Source organism: Haliotis cracherodii, unplaced genomic scaffold, assembly GCF_022045235.1.
Source record: "Haliotis cracherodii isolate W230 unplaced genomic scaffold, xgHalCrac1.p SCAF_15, whole genome shotgun sequence".
Classification (NCBI taxonomy): Eukaryota; Metazoa; Mollusca; class Gastropoda; order Lepetellida; family Haliotidae; genus Haliotis; species Haliotis cracherodii.
Window position 1 is genome coordinate 7,607,657 of NW_027266270.1, and position 24,247 is coordinate 7,631,903.

At 41.9% G+C, this 24,247-nt stretch overlaps 2 protein-coding genes across 2 annotated transcripts in view; both read right to left on the reverse strand.

Moving 5' to 3' along the window:
• The window catches only part of LOC139462218 (xylosyl- and glucuronyltransferase LARGE1-like), a 472,136-nt gene that overhangs the window by 110,705 nt on the left and 337,184 nt on the right, over positions 1-24,247 (reverse strand). The gene's annotated exons all lie outside the window — the stretch shown is intronic.
• On the reverse strand, positions 412-15,845 carry LOC139462655 (P-selectin-like). Its single transcript, XM_071244485.1, has 6 exons — positions 15,494-15,845; positions 7,781-7,954; positions 7,435-7,539; positions 6,469-6,711; positions 2,417-2,614; positions 412-620 (listed from the first exon to the last, which is right to left on the reverse strand). The coding sequence occupies exons 1-6, from the start codon at positions 15,843-15,845 to the stop codon at positions 412-414; spliced, it is 1,281 nt and encodes a 426-aa protein (XP_071100586.1).

Here is a 24,247-nt window from a genome sequence, read left to right on the forward strand (position 1 = left end):
CTAAAAGGAGAAGCTAAACACATTTTACCCATATAAAAATATGTCAGGACATTCATCATGTCCTGTATGGGATTTAATTGATTGGGGGATTAAAGCTGAGGACAAGCGCAACAACACCGACCCAAGCTACCTACCCAACCCCACAGCTAATAGAAGTTGAATAAAAGAAAACTGAAACGACCCCCCCACCTCCCTTTTAAAAAACCCAAACAAACAAAAAACACATTAAAAAACAAAAAAAAACAACAACAAAAAACAAAAAAACCCATCAAAACAAACAAACAACAACAAGGAAAAACTATTTTTTCAGCATACTTTACTTTTAGGGTCTCAAGAAAAAGCCAAGCCCCAAGCCCCAAAATGGTCAGCCCCTAAAAGGATAAGCAAGGCTTCGGGCATGAGAAGATCTTCTCACTCCAACAGTTGGTTATTCCAACAGATCACCTCGACGTTTTCTGGCCTACACATGTCTTCGTAGTTAGTGCAGAAGGACTTGAAGGCTGACTCTCTAAGCAGCCGTAGGAACCGGGTTCGAAGCCCTTTCTGTGCTCCGGTGTGAAGGCACCCGTGGATTTTCTGGAGGGCACCCTCTTGGATGATGTTCCCATCGCCAAACTTAACTGGAATTGAATAATTTGTTCAATGACTCCTCACAGACGGGCATAGTTTCGGCAAACATGGCATCTTTGCATGTTGATCAAATTATTAATAATTAAAACACGGATTCAGTTTCTGTGTTTTAAGTGCCAAATAGGTCCAAATAGTGACGCTAAAAGTTGCATGATAAAGTACGCCTCGTTTTAGTATTAAGCAGCGCACGAATGATCGTCCAATGGCTGTTTTTTGTTCTTCGATGATGTACAAAACATATGTCAGTTTCACACAATGTACTTTAGTGGTCTTGAAATTGTTGTCTCAGGATTGCGGCGTGTGAAATGCTTCATGGTAATATTCAAACAACGATGTAAAGATACAGAATTCCAAAACTGGCATTACGAAATCACCAATTCTTCTTTCCTTGATGTTTAATCATCTTATAAATCACTACTCGAACCAGAAAAATAACTGTCTACTTTGGCACGTGAAAGAGATCTTCTTAGACTTAGAGCTTTATGTAAATTCTGTTGTTTAAGCCATAATCTAAATGTACAGACAACTCGATTTAATACAACCACAGAGTCATCGTTTAGTTTATGTATGAAATGTAACCGCTTTGAAATTGAAAATGAATACCATTTTTTTGCTAATTTGTCGTTTTTATAAAGGTAGTGGAGAAAGATTAATTCCAAAATGTTACCATGTACAACCATCTGTCCCAAAATTTATCAGTCTTCTATCTACAAGAAATGATTGTGTTATTAAAAATATGTCCATATATTTAAAAAGACGTTTACCTATGTAAATACAAATGTAAAAAAAGATGAACGTTTGTTGTTAGGAAATTTGTGCATGTGCATAGTGTTTATTATTCCTGTAAATGAACTCTGGGCCATGTGGCCTTCATTCATGAATAAACTTCTTCTTCTTTATTTAATTAGCATTAGGCAGAGAAGAATTATATTCGAAAATATGAAGATTTGGTCACATATATTCACCAAAACATTAGCCACTGGAGTGAGTATAGTTTTACGCCGCTTTTAGCAATATTCCAGCAATATCACGGCAGGGGACACCAGAAATGGGCTTCACACAATGTACCCATATCGGGAATGGAACCCGGGTCTCCAGCGTCAGGAGCGAACGCTTTAACCACTAGGCTACCCGACCGCCCCCTTAGCCGCTGGAACCAAGGAGGTTGATAATATTTATTGCTCTCACATTTGTGAAACGGTTTCCAATATAAATGATACTTCTCGTTTAATTTTCGCAGAGAGATCTTAACTGGCTATGTTGACGATTTATGTTGGCAGTTAATAATGTATTTGCACATTTCAACCGACTTAAAACCAAACTTGTTTTATTATGTATCCAGTGGAAATAATCATCCCGTCTAAAAAGTGGGAAGGAAGTAAGGGACTGATTTAATTGCTTTTATTCATTTTTTGTACTTTATACTTTTTAACTGAACTTTGTACCCCGGAACATTCCAGCTACATCGAGGCGGGAGAGACCAACATTTGTTGAGGTCATGGGTAACCTCCCACATGCAGTCTATTTGGAACGAGCATTGGTTACCGGATCCCCTCCGTGAACTTTAACAAAGAATTCAAATTCGTAAACAAAAACCGGTGGTGTTTTCGTGGCGGCCGCCATCTTGTTTTCCAAATCGGGTATCGGTTGTTTTGTTTTTTTGCAGTCCTTGTGAAGGTATGAGGGATCGGCAACCTCAGCCAACTTGGGACATGTTCTGGCCTAGAATTCCCAGTGGTTTGGGGTTTGGGTTTGGGTTTGGGTCGGGTCTACTATCAAAACTTACCGCTGCATTCCTCGGGGATGTGTGAAGGCATCCAGTCGCCACTACTACCACAGACCAGCCACTGACGAGCGTCGTAGTCCTCTGGCAGGTCATAGTCCTCGGTGCAGCTGACAAGACAGAACTTGCCGTAGGCAGAGCGCCAGTTGGAGCACACAACGACCCCTCGGTTAGGGGCAGACAACTCTGGACAAGGTATGGCTGCGGAAACCGGAAATGAAGTGGACGTGCAAATGTACTTACACATGTGTATTAATAATAACATTAAAAGACATTTCGCTCAGGAAGAACGGGGACAACAAAGGACGAGAATCTGTAACTTTACTCAGAAAGTGTTATCCCAAACATTTATTACATTTGACCACTTTCTAAACGGCATTGAGTGTTCAGGGACAACATTATTGTAATGTGCCCTTCAGAATGTATGTTGGCCGAAAAGAAGAATAGTTTTGATCCATTTCAGAGTCACTGAATGTTATTTCCCGGTTCAAAATGAGTGAATGTAATTTAGCATGTACATGTCTTGAGGCTTTCTTCTATTGAGTTTGAAATAATATGTTCAGTTATGGAGTCCCCCGTTTTATTTAATGAATCAAAATACTCTTATGAGAGAAGAGACACTTTGCCCTTTCCCTGTCATTTCTCCACAAGAATCGGAGTATCACGTTTTTCCTGGTTTGCCCTTTCTATACTGATTTGAGACAATCCATCATTCCCTTATTTTCCTTCAATAAATAAATTTTGCCATCTACTCTCCTCTCATAATACAACTATATATCATCATGTTTGATAAAATATATAACAATTTTTTTCTAGAAATATGACAGTGTTTTCGATTCCAATGTATTCTGATGGAGATATACCTGGCTCTCCCATAATTCATATACACTTTGAACAATGATTGTATCACGAGACCGTGGCCACCTTACTGAAATAAAGTCATTCATTCATTTAATGAATCCGCATGTGCATTACGCGTGCCCGTGAGTAGTTTTACCCGTTTGTCCACATTACTTTTGCGAACGAACATTTATCACTAGCTTCGTGTGAGTGAGTATTGTCTTACGTCGCTTTAGCAATAGTCCAGCAATATCGCACCGGGGAAACCAGAAATGGGCTGCATACAAAGTACGAATGTGGGGAATTGAACCCGGGTCTTTGGCGTGACGAGCAAACGCTTTAACCACCAGGCTATCCCACCGGACCAGAAGGTGAAGAAATGGTGACTGAGCGGTGACTGGATGTGTGAGTGATGGTGACGTGGTGATGATCTTTACTGTTGCTTTGATGACCATCAGACGTTAGCTGCGGTAACCGTATCTCTCTGTTGTCCCTTTGAGCGATGATGATGTAGGGGCTCTCCCACAGAGTTTTCCAAATAGATCCGCGATCAAAATATGCATCGCTCTTCATATGTTCCACCAAAGTGCGTGCCGATATAATAAGATCACTGACGAGAGATTTAAGCGTTTATTCAGGAGTCGTAAACATCCGCCATTATCCACAGACGGGTAGCAACCACCTGGCCCCCAGCATGCAACTGACAACGCATGCGCATTGAGATACATCTGTACAGGGGTACGTTTAGGGTTCAGCAAATATGTACCCTCTCGATGATTCGATAAGTACACAGGAAGTTGTATGATCGAGAACCCATATTTGAAGGCAAATAAGTGGTTGAGAGAGGGAATCGTGTTGCAGTTTTCGTGGTATTACGATTTATGCACAATCATAGAAGGGTTGTTAGTTTGACATGTTTCGAATATTTAAGTAAAACACTATAGAGTGAGTGAGTATGGTTTTACGCCGCTTTATTTAGCATGATTCCAGCATTATCACGACGGGGGACACAAGAAATGGGCTTCACACATTGTGCCGAATAGGGGAATCGAATCCGGGTCTTCAGCGTGACGAGCGAACGCTTTAACCCCAAGGCTACCCGACCGCCCCGAAAACAATATGGAAGAGTCCGTAGATCTGTGTAGCGACAAATCAATATAAAAACTTAACAATATTCCGACAAATCAATATAAAAAATTAGCAATATTCCAGCAATATCGCACGGGGGACACCAGAAATGGGCTGCATACAATGTACCAATGTGGGGAATTGAACCCGGGTCTTTTGCGTGACTTTACTCAGAAAGTGTTATCCCAAACATTTATTACATTTGACCACTTTCTAAACGGCATTGCGTGTTCAGGGACAACATTATTGTAATGTGCCCTTCAGAATGTATGTTGGCCGAAAAAAAGAATAGTTTTGATCCATTTCAGAGTCACTGAATGTTATTTCCCGGTTCAAAATGAGTGAATGTAATCACTCCCAGAGAGTTTTCCAAATATATCCGCGATCAAAATCTGCATCGCTCTTCATATGTTCCACCAAAGTGCGTGCCGATATAATAAGATCACTGACGAGAGATTTAAGCGTTTATTCAGGAGTCGTAAACATCCGCCATTATCCACAGACGGGTAGCAACCACCTGGCCCCCAGCATGCAACTGACAACGCACACGCATTGCGTGACGAGCAAACGCTTTAACTACCAGGCTATCCCACAGGACCAGCGAGAGGCACAGTGATTCGGTTACTGCAACTAATCAGACAAGTGGCATAGTGACAGCTCCTTTATTTGCCTCACATGTTTCAAAGCGTAGACAACCAGGACTAAAATGATTAAAATCAAAACGCTCTCAGTGATTTACACTTGACTATTGACATTTTCTTTGTGAACAAATGATGCGCAGTTCTGTAAATAAATGATGTGTTACAACCAGGAATTGACATCTTTAAAATGTTCGTGCGGCGCTCGATCTTTAATGGCACTTGAATTAAAAAAATACAAAAGAGACTCACCTTTCTATAAACCCAAGCCTCTAAACGGGGTCTTACAAAGATATTTCTCTAAATGATAACGACAAAGAGGTAGAGGACAAAACTGAGGATCAGAGGGTCACAATAGCTATGGGTAAACGAACTGTAACCAAGGTTACCATATAACATGTGTTAGGTCCATGTTTTCACTGTTACCCAGGGACGATATGAATATGAAAAGACTCTCTTTCACCGGTTAAGACTCTTTCCCCCGGGGTTTATAAGAATAGTAAAAAAACTATTTTTCCTTAGGATTGTAAGACTAGTAAAGTGGGCTCGCACTATAAATCGGCATCCGTCCGGACTAGTTTTCTTTTTCCCGATGATTATTAGACTACTAAAGACTCTCTTTCCCCTGGGGTTTATAAGATTAGTAAAGACTCTCTGTTTTCCGAGGTTTGTAAGCCAAATAATGACTCTTTTCCCCCGGGGTTTATAAGACTAGTAAAGCCCCTCTTTCACCAGATGATAATGAAGGTTATCGCCCGGGTAAAGAATAGTAAGGACTACTTTTCCCTGGGGTTTCAAGACTAGTGAAGACTCGATGTCATCAGGGGATCATATGGGCAAAGTGCCCGATCTCTGTTGCTCTGTTGGACCATACGGAAACCCTGTCGATTTACGAGGATATAGAATTCTCAAACACGCTTACTCACGTTTGACGCCGAGAAAGGTTTCACAAATAGTTCCTGTCCGTTGCTCTGCTCGACCATAATAAACCCTTCAAAGATCAATACTCAACTCACATTTGACGTCGACAGAGAATTCCCAAATATTGCTCTGTCCGTTGCTCTTCTTGACAAAATAGAACTCTTTAAATATCAATGCACTACTCACGTTTGACGTCGACAGAGGAGTCACAAATAGTGCCCTGTCTGTTGCTCTTCTTGACAATATAGAACTCTTTAAATATCAATTCACTACGCACGTCTGACGTCGACATAGAATTCCCAAATATTGCTCTGTCCGTTGCTCTTCTTGACAATACAGAACTCTCTAAATATCAGTACGCTACTCACGTTTGACGTCGACAGAGAATTCACAAATAGTGCTATGTCCGTTGCATTCTTCTTGACCATACAGATGAGCTCTCTAAATATCAATACACTACTCACGTTGCACAAATAGTGCTCTGTCCTTGACCATATAAAACCCTTCAAAGATCAAAACTTAACTCACGTCTGACGTCAACAGAGAATTCACAAATAGCCCTCTGTCCGTTGCTCTTCTTGATGGCTGTGTACTGTATGGTCCGATTTCCCCAGGGGAACCGGAACTCGTTGCTTGGATAGTTAGCCTCAATCTGAAGTTGTTCTCCCGCCGCGTCCTTGAACTTGGGAAGGTCCCACTTGTACAGCACGGTTCGGTCTGGAGTTGTGATGTTCTTGCTTGGGGGACAACTTTCAACTTCCGGTGCAAGATCTAGGAACAAACAACTGGACTTATAACCTTTCATTTTCCTTTGTGAAGGCTACAGATTAAACTACGACTAATAATATGTTCTTTCAAGACAACTGGGGATAGGGTGGCCCGGCTGCAGAGTTGTGTCCCCTCGGCGTGCCATAAACCGGTGATAATTGGTTCGAATCCCCGTTCGCCCTGATCATGTTTCTTTGTTTGTCAGCACCATATACCCGTGCTCGTAAATGTTAACAGAATGGTAAAAGTCTTAGACCTGCATCAACCTAAGTCTTTCATCCCCCATCTTGCTGACACATCATCATATGATTGAAATACTGTTCAAAGGGTGTTTGGTCCTGTATCTGAGCCGTGAGGAGACATGATTGATAACAAGCCGACACCATCGCCTCTGCAAGTCGCGGACGCTGTGCAAAATCCGTTACTGTAGCCACGGTTATCAAGTATATATTATACATTTTTTCATTCTATCCTATCTCACACCCTGATAAATACCCCGACCCACTCCCATCAACCTTCGTTTTAGACGCGACATCACCATGCCCATCAAGAGAATGCCCTCGCAGAACTCAAACCTGCCAGCGAATGTGTCTGCTACAATAGAATTGATAATTAATACCCTGTATAAACGAGGATGCCTCACGACCAAAAAAAAATTTGTTTTATAGCACACGTTTACATACTTGGAATAAACAGCCTGAAAGTACTGGTATACTGTTAACCTACCTAAATTGCACGGTGCGTTTTTCGGACAGTAGCAGGTGTAGGACGTTCCCTCTGGGAGGCAGCTCTCACCCAGGGGGCAGGTCACGCCCTTGCAAGGATCCTCAGCTGCACAGATAGAAGAGACGTGTCAGACCGAAAACGAAACATAACATAGACATACACTGAAGGTGGCAGACAACAGTGCGCATGAGCAATCACGTTAAACATGACGTCAAAATATTTGTACCAGGCTGTCGATTTTTATGATGTTTTTTTGTTTTTGTTTTTGTTGTTTTTTTGGCGCGGGGGGAGATGCTGGAAATATTTTTATACTTTTACTGTCATTAATACTAAAACTAAAGATTACCTATGCACTCAGGTAGTGTTCCGTTCCAGTTGCCGGATACATCGCACATCACCTCCGACGTCCCGTTCAAACGGTAACCATGGTTACAGTCATAGCGGATGACGTCACTGTAGTTGTAGGTCGCTTCAGACAGATTTGCGTTTAAGATTGCAGGTGCCATGCCGCACGAGACGACTGAAAAAGAATATAGCGTCCATCAAATTCGACCCTGATTGAAAATTGTTTTTTATTTATATATTTTTTAATACATTTAAATAATTCCCAGGAATAAGCGGGGAGCTTGGGAGTGACGCCGTACTATCACTGCCAGATTGGAAACGGTCCTTTTTATTAAATATAAGATAATATTAATTGGAATGATATGAAAGTTCCGAGGTATTTGTTCCTCCTCGTCACTGGCGTCTTTCGAATGCAATTATATATACCACGGGAAAACAATATTTCATTGTTTTCTTCTTGTTGCAACGGGTGGCACGGGTGTCCCAGTCGTCTTAGGCGCCGCCATTCGCTGTGCAGAATTGCGTCCCTTGGGCACGCCAGAAACCTATGATTGTGGGATCAAATCCCGGTTCGCCCCGATTATGTTTCTAGGTTTGTCAGCACCATACCCGTGCTCGTGGGTTTCACCGAAGTGGTAAACGTCTAAGACCTGCATCACTTCGGTCTTTCCTCCCACATTAAGCGGACACGCCGTGATATAAGTGGAATACTGTTAAAAGCGGCGTTAAACACAACTCACTCACTCTTGTTGCAACGTTAGCTGGTAAGGCAAGACATGCTTGGACTTTTCGCGAACTCCCTATGTCACCACTACTTACCAGGAGAATATTTTTGACCGATGTTTTTCCCTTTTAGACAGACAGTTTATTCAGTAATTTGGTCATCAAGGCCCATAGTACAATGCAGATTGGATATTCACATTTGTCACGTGATGTACATGGTTAGATTTTAAATCAAGTTACACATTCCTCATTATAAAGACATGTTTTAAGAATACACAAACAGCATGGATCATATCAAGATTTTCAGAGTTCAGCAGATGTGTCATTAACTGACGGTCTTTAAAAATACCTTGCAACATTGGAAGAAATTTATACCTTAAATGAGGAATAGGTTTCACATATAGTGAGTGAGTGTGTGTGTATGGTGTTACGCCGCTTTTAGCAATATTCCATCAATATCACGGAGGGGGACACCGTACCCATGTCGGGAATCGGGAATCAAACCCGGGTCTTCGGCGTGACGAGCGAACGCTTTAACCACTAGGCTACCCGACCGCCCCGGTTTCACATATAAGTAAGACATAGTATTCATCCTCTACTTCTCCGGATGAACAGTTTGTTCATATAGAGTTCACAATATCACCGTCTTTGGACCTGCGACATACATTTCCATTAAAATAATGAAATGAAATTCTAAGTTAACAATAAGTTCTGATTAAACTTTTATCATTTAAGCAAGTTAAATATCTTTCAGTTTGTAACACTGATTTTACTCTGCTGTATTTGCTAAGATAAAGTGATTCAGAAATACTTTGGTGCCACTGTAGACAAAATATATCCTTTAGTCTTTGCTTAAATGAAAATAAAAATAACTGGGGATCTCCCACATCTTTGGAAATCCATACATATGAAAAGCCACTAACAAATAATTGATTTCTCACATCTGAAACCCAATTATTTTTACAATTATCATCAAGTACTTTAACATTTTGTAACACTGATATTGGTATCTATCAGGCATCATTCTAAGTAATTTAATCCAATACTTAATTAACCTTAATTGGCTTGCTACAAAAAATATTACTACGGCCTGTTTCACCAAGGATTCCCTTTTTTTAGGCAAACTTACCAGCACCCAGAAAACATTTGAAATATGAAGTGTGAACTTTTTCAATTGCAGCGTAATACTCAGCACCCCATAGTTCAGAACCATACAAAAGTATAGGCATACATGTGCCTTCAAAAATGATACATGCTGTGAAAAAAAGACAACTATTTTTCCTGAATAAATTATAAAGAGGCATAATGGCTTTCGACGCCTGAACAGCTAATTGCTTACATACGACAGACCATGACAATCTAGAGGAGAACATAAGACATAAGTGAGTTTCTTCTTACGCCCAATGGAATCTGTTTTGTCTGCGTTTGACATTTTATGTTTGACGTATGTGTTATATTTTTTGTATAATAATGAAATGGCAACTACCACAGTCTATATTTCGTGACAGTGATGACTTTATAAATACACCACTGACACAAGCTAATTTACATATTATGCGGCCGGATGTACATATTTCGTGTTCGACCCGTGAAGATTCCGGAGTAGAATAGGTCTGCAGCAACCAATGCTTGCCGTAAAAGGTGACTATGCTTGTCGTAAAAGGCGACTAACGGGATCGGGTGGTCAGGCTCGCAGACCTGGTTGATGCATGTCATCGATCCCAATTGTGTGGATCGATGCTCATGATATTAATCACTTGATTGTCTGGTCCAGACTCGATTATTTACAGACCGCCGTCATAAAGTTGGAATATTGCTGAGTGCGGCGTTAAACTACAAACAAACACATATTTCGTGTTCGTACACAAACGCCGTTATCCTAAATTCAGGCCGACTAGCCTTTAGCAGGGGTGCTAGTAGGGGTGGGGGTGGGGGGTGGGGGATGGGGGATGGGGATGGGGTGGAGAATTATTATAATCTGCTGCTATAACAGCCATTGCAGGTGTTGGTGTCAGAGCAGGTGTAAGTTCAGGTGTCAGTGTCAGTGTACTTGTTGTTGCAGGTGTCAGTGTCAATGAAGGTGTCATAGTCATTGTAAGTGCACGTGTCAGAGTCAGTGCAGGTGTCATTGCAGGTGTCAGTTCAGGTGTCAGTGTCAGTGCAGTTGTCAGTGTCAGTCTCAGTGTCAGTGCAGGTGTCAGTGCCGGTGCCAGTGCCGGTGTCAGTTCAGGTGTCAGTGCAGGTGTCAGTGTCAGTGTCAGTGTCAGTGTCAGTGCAGGTGTCAGTGTCAGTGCAGGTGCCAGTGCCGGTGCCAGTGCCGGTGTCAGTTCAGGTGCCACTGCCGGTGCCAGTGCCGGTGTCAGTTCAGGTGCCAGTGCCGGTGCCAGTACCGGTGTCAGTTCAGGTGTCAGTTCAGGTGTCAGTGCCGGTGCCAGTGCCGGTGTCAGTTCAGGTGTCAGTGCAGGTGTCAGTGTCAGTGTCAGTGTCAGTGCAGGTGTCAGTGCCAGTGCCGGTGCCAGTGCCGGTGCCAGTGCCGGTGTCAGTTCAGGTGCCAGTGCCGGTGCCAGTGCCGGTGCCAGTGCCGGTGTCAGTTCAGGTGTCAGTTCAGGTGTCAGTGCCGGTGCCAGTGCCGGTGTCAGTTCAGGTGTCAGTGCAGGTGTCAGTGTCAGTGTCAGTGTCAGTGTCAGTGTCAGTGCAGGTGTCAGTGTCAGTGCAGAATGGAATCTGGCAGAAAACCGAAACTGATACTGTCGTTAACATTTTGAAACATACACGATCAATATCAAGAATTATGAATTGTTGATGTCAGTTCTAACAATAATTCCTACAGTGTCAACATTGGAAGAATTGATTCCTTTTCACTTTTAAAATAGGCATGTTTTTTTACTTTACCTGACATATATACGGCTCATCTTTTGTCTTCAGACATTACAGCTTTCAAGGTGTTAGCTAATAGAGCGAATTTGTGGATTTCTGCTTCGTTATTATGAAACAACACAACGAATATATGTTTATTTCTACATAGGGTGGCCATGGCTTAAGACCAACAGTGCTGGCAGTTGGCTGGCAGGAAATGATTCACCTGGCACGGGTAATCATGTTTACAGGGACAATTCATTTCACTCGACCGAAGACTGAGACATGTGGAAAACTATGTACCCATTAACTGGATATTTTGAAGCCCACATACTGATCAAAGACGTCATATCTAAGGCTCGTGATGATCTGTATTTATTTATATTTGTTTTACATAACACATTGACTGATAAACGTTAAACCTTCTGACCATGGTTCACAAAGATTCGTGTCCCTTTAGTGCAGATGGAAGCGATTGGTATCAATATGTAACAGTTTATATTTTATATCTCATAGAAAGACCCCCATGGCAACATGATACATTATTTGAGCACTTGGAATCAGAATCACATCTGCAATTTTGCCATTGTGCCATTTTGCTTCTAATACTAAACTGCAAGATATAGATTCAACTCAACGTTTTTCATCGCCTCATTGGCAAATGGTAAGGCCAAATGTCGACCTGACATTAACTAAATGTAAGAAATAAGACACAAACGCATCAATTTGTAAACAGAAATATAATCAATTAAGAAATATTTACGACACTTATAAATATATACTCTTCAAAAAAAGAAACTTGACACTAACTTTCAAAATGTAATATAATGCGATTGTTTCAAAATAGGACACAGAAACCATAATTGAAACACTGTTTGAAGATCAATGTACACAATGTTCAAAACATTAATCGTGTCACCTAGACAGTCACACGTACACGATACAGTTAATGTCACAGGGGTACAGAAAATGTCAGTATCGGTTGTGCCCACCATGTGCATCAATCACCGCTTGACACCGACGACCCATAGATGCAATCAAGTTGTCAATAACAAGTTGTTGGACGTGCTGCCATTCATGCGGAAGTGTTTGGGGCGGTGGATTCCTTCTGCGAACGCGTCGATCCAACTCGTCCCACAGATGCTCAATCGGGGACAAATCTGGTGACCGGGCTGGCCAAGGTAATGTCTGGATGTTGTTGTGCTGTAAGAAGTCCTGACAAACACGTGCAATATGCTGTCGAGCGTTGTCCTGCTGGAATTGTCCGCCATGAACGTTGACGTGAGGAAGAACGTAAGGCTGTAGGATCATGTCTCTGTAACGCACACCTGTCAATGCACCTGCCACATGCACGAGAGGCGTCCTTCTACCGTGATGAATTCCGGCCCATACCATGACACTCCCGCCGCCAAATGGGACAACCTTCTGCACACAGTTTGGGGCGAAACGTTCACCCCGACGTCTGTAGACACGTGTGTGCCCATCAGCACGTGTGAGTAGGAAATGGGATTCGGTAAACAGTACATTTCTCCACCTTGCACGTGCCCATCTAACCCTCTGTTGGCACCAAAGCAGTTTCGTACTGTTTGATCTGATATTCTGCATACCCCAGGGATCTTTGTGGTTGTGGACGTGGCTGTGGTAGTGCGGTCTCGGAGGTGTCGCAGCCGGATGTATCGATCTTGTGCTTGGAGTGTCACCCTTGGTCTTCCTGACCTTGGTCTGTCGTCAACTCTGTTGGTGTTGTTGTATCGGGTCCACAGTGCGGAGATTGTCTGTCTGGATACGCCAAAGTGCCTGGCCACTTCTTGCTGAGTTGCTCCAGCTTGTAATCTCACAATGGCGTTGTTCCGTTGAGCTGCATTCAGTCTTGGCATTCTGTCACCGCCTCTACTGCCGTTATAAGGACTGTATGAACAGCCGTTGATGTGGATTGTTATACCCATTCAGCAGGGGGGCCTGCATGCCTAAATGCAGGATCCTGTGCTCCACGTTTTTTACAGGCGGTTGCGTTTGGATGAAGTTGTAAAATTGATCCCCAAACGCTACGTTTATGTGCTTTGCATGTGTTTTCGCGAATTATAGACACATCATCTTTCTGTTTGACTTATTTGGTTCTCATTTAATGTAATTATTTTACATATTTGGCAAAAAGTGGTTTTACATCTATGTCAAGTTTCTTTTTTTGAAGAGTATATAATTACAGATGGATCCAAGGATGGCGGCGCAGTTTCGAGTGCCACTGTCATTGGATCCAGAACAGTATCTCCACGATTACCAGGTAACAGTTCCATATTCACAGCCGAAGCAAACGCCATTTTAACACCCCTAAATATATATCAATAACCAATCTATAACACATACACAATTCATTATTTTTTCAGATTCTCTTTCGTTGCTTCAGGCTATCAAATATGTCATGTGAACATCCCTTTTTAATCGAAATTCTTGAATTATTTAATGATCTTGTTACTGGCCAAGGTGATTTTGTTGCTATCATTGGTAACACAATGGCCGATGCTGCAACACTCAACAAATCTGTAACACCACTTCTTAGCCGATAGTGATTATGAATCTGTAATTAGATGTTACATCCGTGATCTGATGCAAAAGAAGTGGGTGACCCAAGTAGGTATCAATAAATTGTATCAATAAATAATATTCATACACCTACTTGGATAGTCGGTCCAGATTTTTATAATGCGACGATGTCGTATTGGCCATTCTCGCCACACTCGTTAATAGTTATTGTAATAGTTAAAGGTGAATATCCTCCATTCTGTATCCCTTGTGATGAAAGAATCACAGTCAAGCATGTCAAGATATTTTAATGATATTAATTCTCGTAATTATCATTTTTTTACAGGAAATGGATTGTTGCATGGATTTTTATTGATATGTTTTGAACAAAAAAAGTTTTTTTTATATAATTGGTAGAATATATTTGATAACTTAGGTTCCTGGTGCCTGTATCATCCGAGAGGCGTTGAAGGAGTGTAACATGAATGTCCCCAAGAGAGGGAATGTCAGACCAAGACATTCAAAGTATATATTTATTTCTGCCACGTTTTAATCGTAGAATACGTGCTATTTCAATGCTTGGCTAAATTTGTCAAACATCGCCAGCGGCCGAAGGGATGATGTAAATCCCGTTGGGGTCCATGCAGGTAGCAAAGGTATTGGGATGAAGAGAATATATGGATGTCATCTTCTTTATTATGGGGAACGCAACGTTTCGGAGCATAACTATTAGCACGTCTTAGACGCAGTATAACATCGTTTTCTACGCATATAAACCAGTCATGTGTAGCTAATAAGAAGGCCCCCTGTGAAGATCCGGGTTAGAATGGGTCTTTAGCAACCCATGCTCAGGGTCGCAGATGCATGTCATCGTCTCCCAATTGCGTTTTGGTTTGGTTTGTTGTTTTACGCCACACTCAGCAATATTCCAGCTATATAACGTCGGTCTGTAAATATTCAGTCTGGACCAGACAATCTATTGATTAATATCATGAGTATCGATCCACGCTATTTGGATCAATTACATGCATCAACCAAGTCAGCGAGCCTGACCACCCGATCCCGTTAGTCGCCTTTTACGACAAGCATAGTCGCCTTTTACGGCTAGCATGGGTTGCTGAAGACCTATTCTACTCCGGAGTCTTCACGGGTCCTGTAATTGCGTAGATCAATGATCATGATGTCAAATACTAGACTGTTATGATGTCAATCACAAATAGATAGTCTTAACCCACCTGACGCTTTTGGATAACGATTTGTAACAGTTTTGCGACTTTTTTGAATGATGTAGACCACCACAATATCTGGCACCAGAAATGGGCAACACACTGTGCTAATGTGGGGAATCGAACCCGGGTCTTCGGCGTCACGGGCGAAAGCTGTGACCACTAGGTGACCCCACCGCCCTGTGGGTAAAGGTGGATCTTCGTAATGATGATGATTTTCATTGGGATGATGGCTTCACATTTGCTACCGATACGGGTAATCAACCTCGGGCCTTCGCGAGACGAGCGAGCGCTTTCTCCACATCCCCACTGACATGTGGATAAAAAAGAGCTTTGTAATGACGATTTTAATAAAATTGACTACAATTTCTACACTGATGATTTCCTACCTTGATCACAACAGTCCCCATAGAGACCAGTTGGGCATTTACACCGTCCTTTTTTTCCTTTTTCCTTTACGTGCTCTCCCCCCGTGCATTGTTTATTGCAATATTGCAGTTGCCTTGCCCCAACGCCACCGTCGCAGGATGCAGAGGGATTGCATTGGGGAGTATTCTTCTTCCAAACCTGCCTCTGCCGCACTTGCACCCCCCAACACTTCCTCGTGCACATTGACCAGCTCCCCCACGGTGACCACTTGCACGTGCACACTTCCCACAGCCTACTTCTCTGACCACTGACTGGACAGATGTATAAGAGACAAAGAACAATGCCAATGACGCGCAGCATCCCTACAAGCATCGTCTCTATGTATGCGTCTTCCAGCACGGACTGTGCCTCAGATCGATTTGCTGCTGAAGTCGGGTGTAACATGCAGCACCCTCAACGAAAGAAAGTTAATGGATCCGCACCAAGTCTATGTTTGAAAAGGTTAGTGTAATTCAGATTTCAAGTGTAATGGATTCATACAGGTTTATAGGTTAATGTACTAAACAGAGGGTTATTGTGGCAGGGTGTTCGTTACAAAACCTGACGGTGTGAAAATGCCAGGACAAAAGCTTAACCACAATGCTGTCGACATTATTTGCAAATATTCAGAAGTTACTAGTATGCAAGGTCACAAATAAAAAAAATTCATCACCGACCGACCTTAAACATTGCCCGACACCATTTTGTTGGATGAAGGTATAGTGCTTAAATCGGTTTCGGTTCTTATCCAATCCGAAGTTGCACTTTTTTATGTAACCCTAGATGACATCCATGCATGATTTCACAAATCAGGAACTTCTCTGTGTAATTGTTTTCATAAAGTACAATTGTGAATTCGTGAAATCTCCAAATTTAAAGCATTGGTGACAAAATTTATGTCTGTTTCTCTGTTTCTGTTTCGTCTCGTACAATATTTTCCCTCTCCACATACCTCCCTTCCACCCACCCATCCACCCACCAAACCCAACTACCTCCCTCCCTCCCTCCCTACTAGCCTACCAACCGACCTGCCTGCCTGCCTTCCACCCACCAACCAACCAACCCACACCCACACCCACACCCACACCCACCCATCCACCCACCAAACCCAACTACCTCCCTCCCTCCCTACTAGCCTACCAACCGACCTGCCTGCCTGCCTGCCTGCCTGCCTTCCACCCACCAACCAACCAACCCATCCACACCCACCACCTACCTACCTACCTAAGCCCATTGTTGTGCATAAGTATAATTCATTTTCGAGACACCAGCAATTAACCACGTAACTTAAGGCAGTAAAGCTGATTGAAATTGAAATGCTTTCTCTCTCAGGTTGTATTGTCAGAATCTAATTCAACTATCCCTACATTTCTTAACTGATAAATAAACTGATGATCCAAAAAAACTTTACCAATGAAATTGCAAACATTTAACAACACAAGTTCAAACTATTTCAATGCAAAACACATCGTCCAAAATTGTTTGATAGGCATTACTTAGAAGTTGGCGGATGACCAGATAGACACAATTTTTATGGATAAAAACTTCTTTAATACTGTAAAAGGCGACGTTTCGGTATAGATCCTTATACCGTTGTCAAGCAAGACTGAATGAGGGACATAGTGCAGAATATATATAGCAAGTGGATGATTAACAGTAGAGGATTAACAGTGTGACACACCTACCTATGTTATCCCACTCATGTATGCCCTTGTTGTTACTGTTAATCCTCTACTGTGTTTGGGGGTGGGGGTGTGTGAGGTGGGAGGAACTAGTGAGCAGTAGAGAACACCACTGGTCATCGTTAACGGACATTTGACAGCTCGGACGTACATGAATGACATTCTTCGTCCGTTTGTCCTTCCATTTCTACAACAGCTACCACGTGATGTCCTCTATCAGCATGACAACGCCAGACACCATACAGCTCGAATCGTACATAACTTCCCTGCACCCAACAACGTCAACGTGTAGCTGTGGCCTGCATGATCCCCAGACATATCCCAAATAGAACACCTCTGGGATGCCATGGATCATCGTGTTCGACAGGGATCACATCCTCCAGCCGACCGACAGGAACTGATCCAGGCCCTCCAAGAAGAATTGCGACCTTTCCCACGTGACGTCATCAGACGACTGATGTTTTCTTGGCGCCGGAGAATTTTTGCCTGTCTTGAAGCAGGGGGTGGTCAGACACGCTATTAATGTGAGGCGTTATTGAACTTGGGCGAATTTAGATGTGTTGAGCTTTGTCCATGACACTGAAAGCTTGTTTTTGTTACCCACCTCAATTCGGGCAACTGTCAAGCCAATATCGGATGTTGTATGACTGTCATTTTAAATGTTGATTTCGTTGAGATCTTTTATATTTTTCAATACATTTTACTTCATACATCATATAAAAATAAAATTAAGATATTTGATTGTGTGTGTGTGTATTCTTGTGTGTGAGTATGTGTGTTAAATATAGCTGGAATTGAGTACGGTGTTAAACCAACACACACACACACACAAAAATAGCATATAGACACACACACACACACACACACACACACACACACACACACACACACACACACACACACACACACACACACACACACACACACACACACACACACACATCCCCACCACCACCTTCCCTAAAAGATCTATCCGTGTTTCTTTCATACTTCTCTATTTTCTGTTGGGTTTCATTGTTGTTTAACGTCGCACTCGGCAATATTCCATCAACAGAGCGACGGCCTGTATAATACCATGAATGGAATGTCTAAGCCCAACAGATTAAACCAAAAAACTGTTCTAGGATGCATGTAATAAATTATTCATCCTAAATGTATGATTTGTATTTTCAAATATCAAATATGTTTAAAACTTAATTTTATAGGTTTAAATGTAATAATGCTGTGCACAACTGGCGCTTCTTCATCAAACAGTATGTTCAGGCCGCGGCAAGTCTATCCATAAGAGGTAAGACATATTTCTTGTAAGTGAGAATCCCTCAAGAATCTGAGTCGTAAATAATACATTACCTCCCCTCTTTGCCATAACAAAATTCCTTTGCGTTTACCTGACACCTGTGGTCGTTATATAACGCCCAGTTTGGAATGTGAGAGTGAGTGAGTTGGAATTAACGTCGCATTGAGGAATATGACGTCCTGTCAGCGTCATGTGCGTGTGCGCGTGCGAGCGAGCGTGCGTGCGTGTATGTGTGTGTGTCTACTTGTAATAGTCCGGATTTTATAGTGAAAGTCCTCTGAAATACCATGCCGCAGTTTAACATGAATACCCAACTCAGACAGCTGGTATACTCCGGGCCGACCGGTCCTTGTTTTATCCTCTTACTGCCCATCGCCAGCTTTTAGTCTGGGTAGCGAGGAAGAAAATAGACGTGAAACTTACACACCTTGTGCTGCCAAACCGCAGAGACCAAACCAGGCCTTAAAATAACTCGTGACCTAATTACATCACAATGGAATACTTTGCACGACACCACTGTTATAACTTCAAGTTCGGACTTGTAGAAACCGTCCTAGCATTATAACCCAAGCCTCATTTTCGGATTAAACAACGCTTGAAATGGGCGATCGATAGCTACCTTTAAGAAATATTATGGGGGGACATTCAATAACTACATATGGATGTTGTACATTCACACGTAGTCAGTGTTGATTCACGTGTAAAGGGTGGCTCTGATGTGCAAAAAAAACCTTCTTAAATAAAAAGAATTTGATCAAATTGACACGTTGACACTTAACAATAACGTGACATTCTGTGGAATACCAGACCACGAAGAGACGCTTATTCTGGACACTCTTGGGGACATGGGATATTAAATAAAGACAGACTAGGTAGTCAGGAGATCAATCTCGACCACTCTCCGTTTTCAACAAGGGGTAATAAACTGAGTGTGATCAGCAAGCGAAGATAGACGAGGGTAGATCGTGGGAGTAGATCACGGGCGTAAATCACGGGAGTAGATCACGGGCGTAGATCACGGTAGAAGAATCATGGAAGTAGATCACGGGCAGTCCAACACTCGCAACATATCAGTACATTCAGTCTAAAGCACTCATGGAAAACCATGTTTTGCTGGGTTTAATAATCGACACAAAGCATTACGTAGATGTAAATAAGAAATAACAAAACAACTGGAAATGTACTAGTCGGGATTTGCTAGTTTTATCTCAGAGCTCAATACAAAATGTACTTTACAGGAGGTAATTTGTAGGCACTTTCAACATTCAAAAATAAAACTAAGTCCAAATTGACATTGCAGAAACAGGCTATAGGTATTATGCAAATTAGCCTGGAAAAAAGTTATCAAAACAACAATAAAAATAACAGCTATGTTTATGTACATAGTGAAAATGACATGTAAGATGTTGTTTGAGAAGGGAATATGTTACTTTTACGTTCTTATATTTTGACGATGATTCACTATCCAACAATGCCACTCACAAATCATTAACCACTGACAAATCACATGCACGTGGGTTTCAAGCACCTGTTTTCACCTGTCGTCAAGGTGTCATAGGTCATGGACATTCACCTTGATCTACTAACACCTGGTTATGCTCAGTTTCACAATAGTCTGTTATAGTAATATTTTTACACACTTTTACGTGTAAAAAGACCTTTGATACGCTGTATTTGTGCCAAGGCCCAGTTGTTTGAATATTTATATATTTTGTATATTAACTGCATTTATTTAAAATCTGAGATCGAAAAAACAATTTATTTTTATTTCCGTGAGTACTTTAGTGCATGATGGCTACGACAAAGAAAATAATCCCGTAACATGTAGATAACGGTTAGGCCAGTGCAGAGCCTGGAACATGGAAGGATGTGATTGCTGTTCATTAATGTATCGAGATTTCCCACTTCTCTTGCACCAGTTTGACATTATAAGCCTAGTAAACACGTTAATTAGTCGAAGAACGATCCTCATAATGTATCTAATTTATACCAGATGTAAGAATTTCAAACGATGGTTTAAGGTAGAATTATAATATTATTCCATTACAATATTCATACACTTGTCATGGATGTAAATGCAAACATTGCGATAACATCGCGTTATCGCACTTACAGCGAAATGCAATTTCTGGGATGCAGGTTTCCCTTAAATGATAACAAGGTTTCCCTTAAATGATTACAAGGTTTCCCTTAAATGATTACAAGGTTTCCCTTAAATGATTACAAGGTTTCCCTTAAATCACAATAAGGTTTCCCTTAAATGATTACAAGGTTTCCCTGTTACAAGCTATTACAAGCTGCTGAAATATATATGGTACCACCAGTGGTGTGTGACAACTGCAATCAGCTCACGTTACCTATGATATGTTTAGACTGACCTTTGCCGTACAGACATATTTGATCGACTCTTCACTTTAACACCAGCTCGTATCAAATGCTGAAATGCTGGCATAAGACTTGGCGTGAGGAGACCCAATAGAAGTCCAAAACGTGAACGTATTTATTGTAACAAAATTAAGGAGTTACATGTATATGATCCGACTCTTTGTTTGATTTTTGGATCAGATATGGAGGATATATATACCTATGAAATAAAAAAACCCTGCCAACTTGCAAGCTTAGTATCAACTCGTATGTCGAGTTACTAAAAATCCAGAAAACGTAACCAAATCATCTGCGAATTTATACCTCTTCAATGTTTTGCTGCTGTTATTAAAATTGATTTTTTTAAAAAATTGAATATTTGTAACCCAATATCTAGACTTATGACCGTTCATGCAATTATTATTATTATTATTATTATTATTAAAAAAAGCCAAAAATACTTTTGCTGTGCCCATCCTTCCATTATTCCTTTGGGGTGGTTGAGTCTTGACGGCCTCACAAGAAGGATCATGTGTTTTAATGGACCTCACCACCCTCGTTCCTCACTCGGTCGTCTATGCATGTCAATCTGTTCTTGAGGTCAGGGTTTGGTTAATGTGGAAGCTCTTCATAATAGTGGTAGTGTGTACTTATGCACACATTTATGTATCGGAGGATCCTCAACATGTCCAGATTCAGGATGGAAGCAAGATCTTCCACAGCTCTATACATGTAAAACGTGCCAATGTTGTACAGAAATTGTTTGCTGGACGGTACTGGGACGGGTGTCAACCATGAGAAGTCCTTTCCCCAAACTGCTCAGAGTCGGTTCTTTGAGAAGCTTCCTGGGAAACCGTTCATCGTCTTCATATGCAGCGTGTGGAACAGAACAGCAGTCTTTCTGACGCCTTGCCTCGATGAAGTCGGCTAGTTTCAAACGTGAGACAGGGGGCTGCTGATGTCCAGGATCAACCTTCCCCCTCCCCTCGTTATCGACATGATGTTATTCTTCAGAATGTAAATTAATATTAATATTGAATGAAGATTTTTCAATGAATTCAATGAGTCTGTTCAACACTTTGTCCGTGGATGCCCTTTCTTCGTATCTTAAACGACATGATGGCAAGGCTCGATGTTTTATGGCTTTCGTGAAGAGTGCGTCTTTTACCTCGATCAATGATATGACATTGCCCAGGGAATCACGGAAAATGATGCTCTTAGAATCGTAATGAATAGGTTCATATACAGCCTCAGAGGAATTCCTGCCAATAAACCCGATCTTGTCCTTTTGATGAAGGTAATGAAGTATTTATTTAATTGAATTTTCTGGTGTCGACACGATTCAGGAAATATATAAAGTCAACACTAGAGCAAAACTAGTCTCGATTGTCCTACGAAACAGATTCCGTTGAGCATTAAAGGAAAATAAAGCGGTGAAAATTATATTGATGGATCCCTGGAAATAAGCGGTGACACCAGGTGTTCGCGAAAAGGGTAAGCATGTCCTGCCCTAAACTGCCGGTAGCACCCGCCACTCACACAATTTGCATAAAAAGTCTGTGTTAGCTGCCTGGCGATGCACAGCAGTACATCTGCCACACGACGGCCACCCTGTAAACAATTGAGTCTTGACCAACACGTGATCAGTAAACAATTGAGTCTTGACCAACACGTGATCAGTAAACAATTGAGTCTTGACCAACACGCGATCAACAGCTGAGTGGAACATGGTTATATGATATCTAAGAACTACACATAAAGAAGTTAACAAAAAATCCCACACAAACAGGGTTGACAAAGGATGACCATTGGTGCGGAGGGGAAAGTCCTTTATTTCATTCCATGTCAGAATGCTGCTTTGATGTCATTCCATTGTATTAACCCTCATAAGGGTCTTTAGAGTTAAAGAGTTGCACCCCTTCAAGAGAGCTGGCAATGTCTCTTCCTTGCGAATATATCATTGAACTTGGCTGTGATGCGGGTAGGCTACATCTATACGTGCCCTCTCCATCTCTCTGCGTCGACTTAATTCGTGAAGACGTATATTGATAGTCTGTCATTGTTCACCAGGGTGCCGTTGTACAAAGCGATCTCAGCCTCAACTCCCATACTTAAACATGGACCTACGCCAGTCGTAGCACTAAGGTTTTTTGTACAAACCCTGTGTAGTTAATCCGGAAATCCTGACCCCGCTAATCCGGAAATCACGCAATCCGGGCAACACGCGTCGTAAAATCTATTTATCACTTTGGGATATTACTGCGCAAACATGGTTCGGTAATCTGGAAATTTGTTAAACTGTACGAGTTCATTGGGTATGGTACCGTCCGGTTTAATAGGGTGTCATTGTATATACATACCAGCTATGCACATGCGTGTAAAATGTGTCTGTGGGAATCGCAGAATGACGACTTTACTTCTTTAGACCGCCTCTGTGGTCTAGTGGTAGAGCGTCCGCCTGGAGAACGGAAGGTCCGGGGATTGATCCCCGGTCGCGTAATACCAAAAGACGTTAAAAGATGGTACTTGTTGTTAGCCTGTCTGGCGCTCGGCATTAAGGGGCTAAAACAAGGACTGGTCAGCTCGGAGTCAGTATACTGTGTCTGAGTGGGGTATTCATGTTTAACTGCGGTATGGTATCTCAGTGGGCTAGCACTGTAAATCGGCACCAGTCCGGACAGGTGCACACAAAGACACACACAAGGACACACACACACACAGACACAGACACACACACAAACGTGCATGCAGGTCGCTATATGAGTGCAATAATCTTGGACGCGATATTAAACCCCATTCATCTCACCTCACCTCCTTCCTTAATTATCATATTGGTTGAAGGTTAGTTTAAACTGAACTCGCCAATGAGACAAGTGAACATGAATAGACTGTGAGTGAGTGAGTGAGTGCTCAACCATCTAATGGCTTTGTTGGGTGGGGGTCGGAAAACCTCTTGTTGTGAGGAGAACACAGAGCATGCCCCCATGTCTTATGTGTACCGTGTCAGCTATGAATATTGCTGAGTGCGGCGTGAAAAAACATCAAAAACATAAAAAGAATGTATCTAAAGATCCGGAAACCAACAAGCATACAGGCTAACTCGCTGTGTAAAGATTTGACCCAACGTTAATGAGAATTCTTTTAAGACGAGGTCCAATATTTTAGGAAAGGTGCAGATAATATCCAGGCTATTTAAAATTAATTTCATGCCTCCGCGACCCAGGGGATATAGCCCGAGGTCGGTGGTTCGATACCCGGTCGCCTCACACCCAAATGCATATAAAATGGTACTACTTGGTTACCTTGCCTGGTTCTAAGCATTGATTGGCCAAAACTGGGGTATGCATGTTCAACTGTAGCATGGTATCTCAGTGGGATAGCTCCATAAAACC

What these genes read in the sequence shown, in the direction of transcription:
- LOC139462655 (XM_071244485.1), bottom strand. Translation starts at nt 15,845, where the DNA reads ATGCTTGTAGGGATGCTGCGCGTCATTGGCATTGTTCTTTGTCTCTTA. An exon ending in TGGGGACTGTTGTGATCAAG is followed by an intron (nt 7,955 to 15,493) that starts GTAGGAAATCAT and finishes ATTCTTTTTCAG; the next exon opens with TCGTCTCGTGCGGCATGGCA. An exon ending in AAACGCACCGTGCAATTTAG is followed by an intron (nt 6,712 to 7,434) that starts GTAGGTTAACAG and finishes GTTTGTTCCTAG; the next exon opens with ATCTTGCACCGGAAGTTGAA.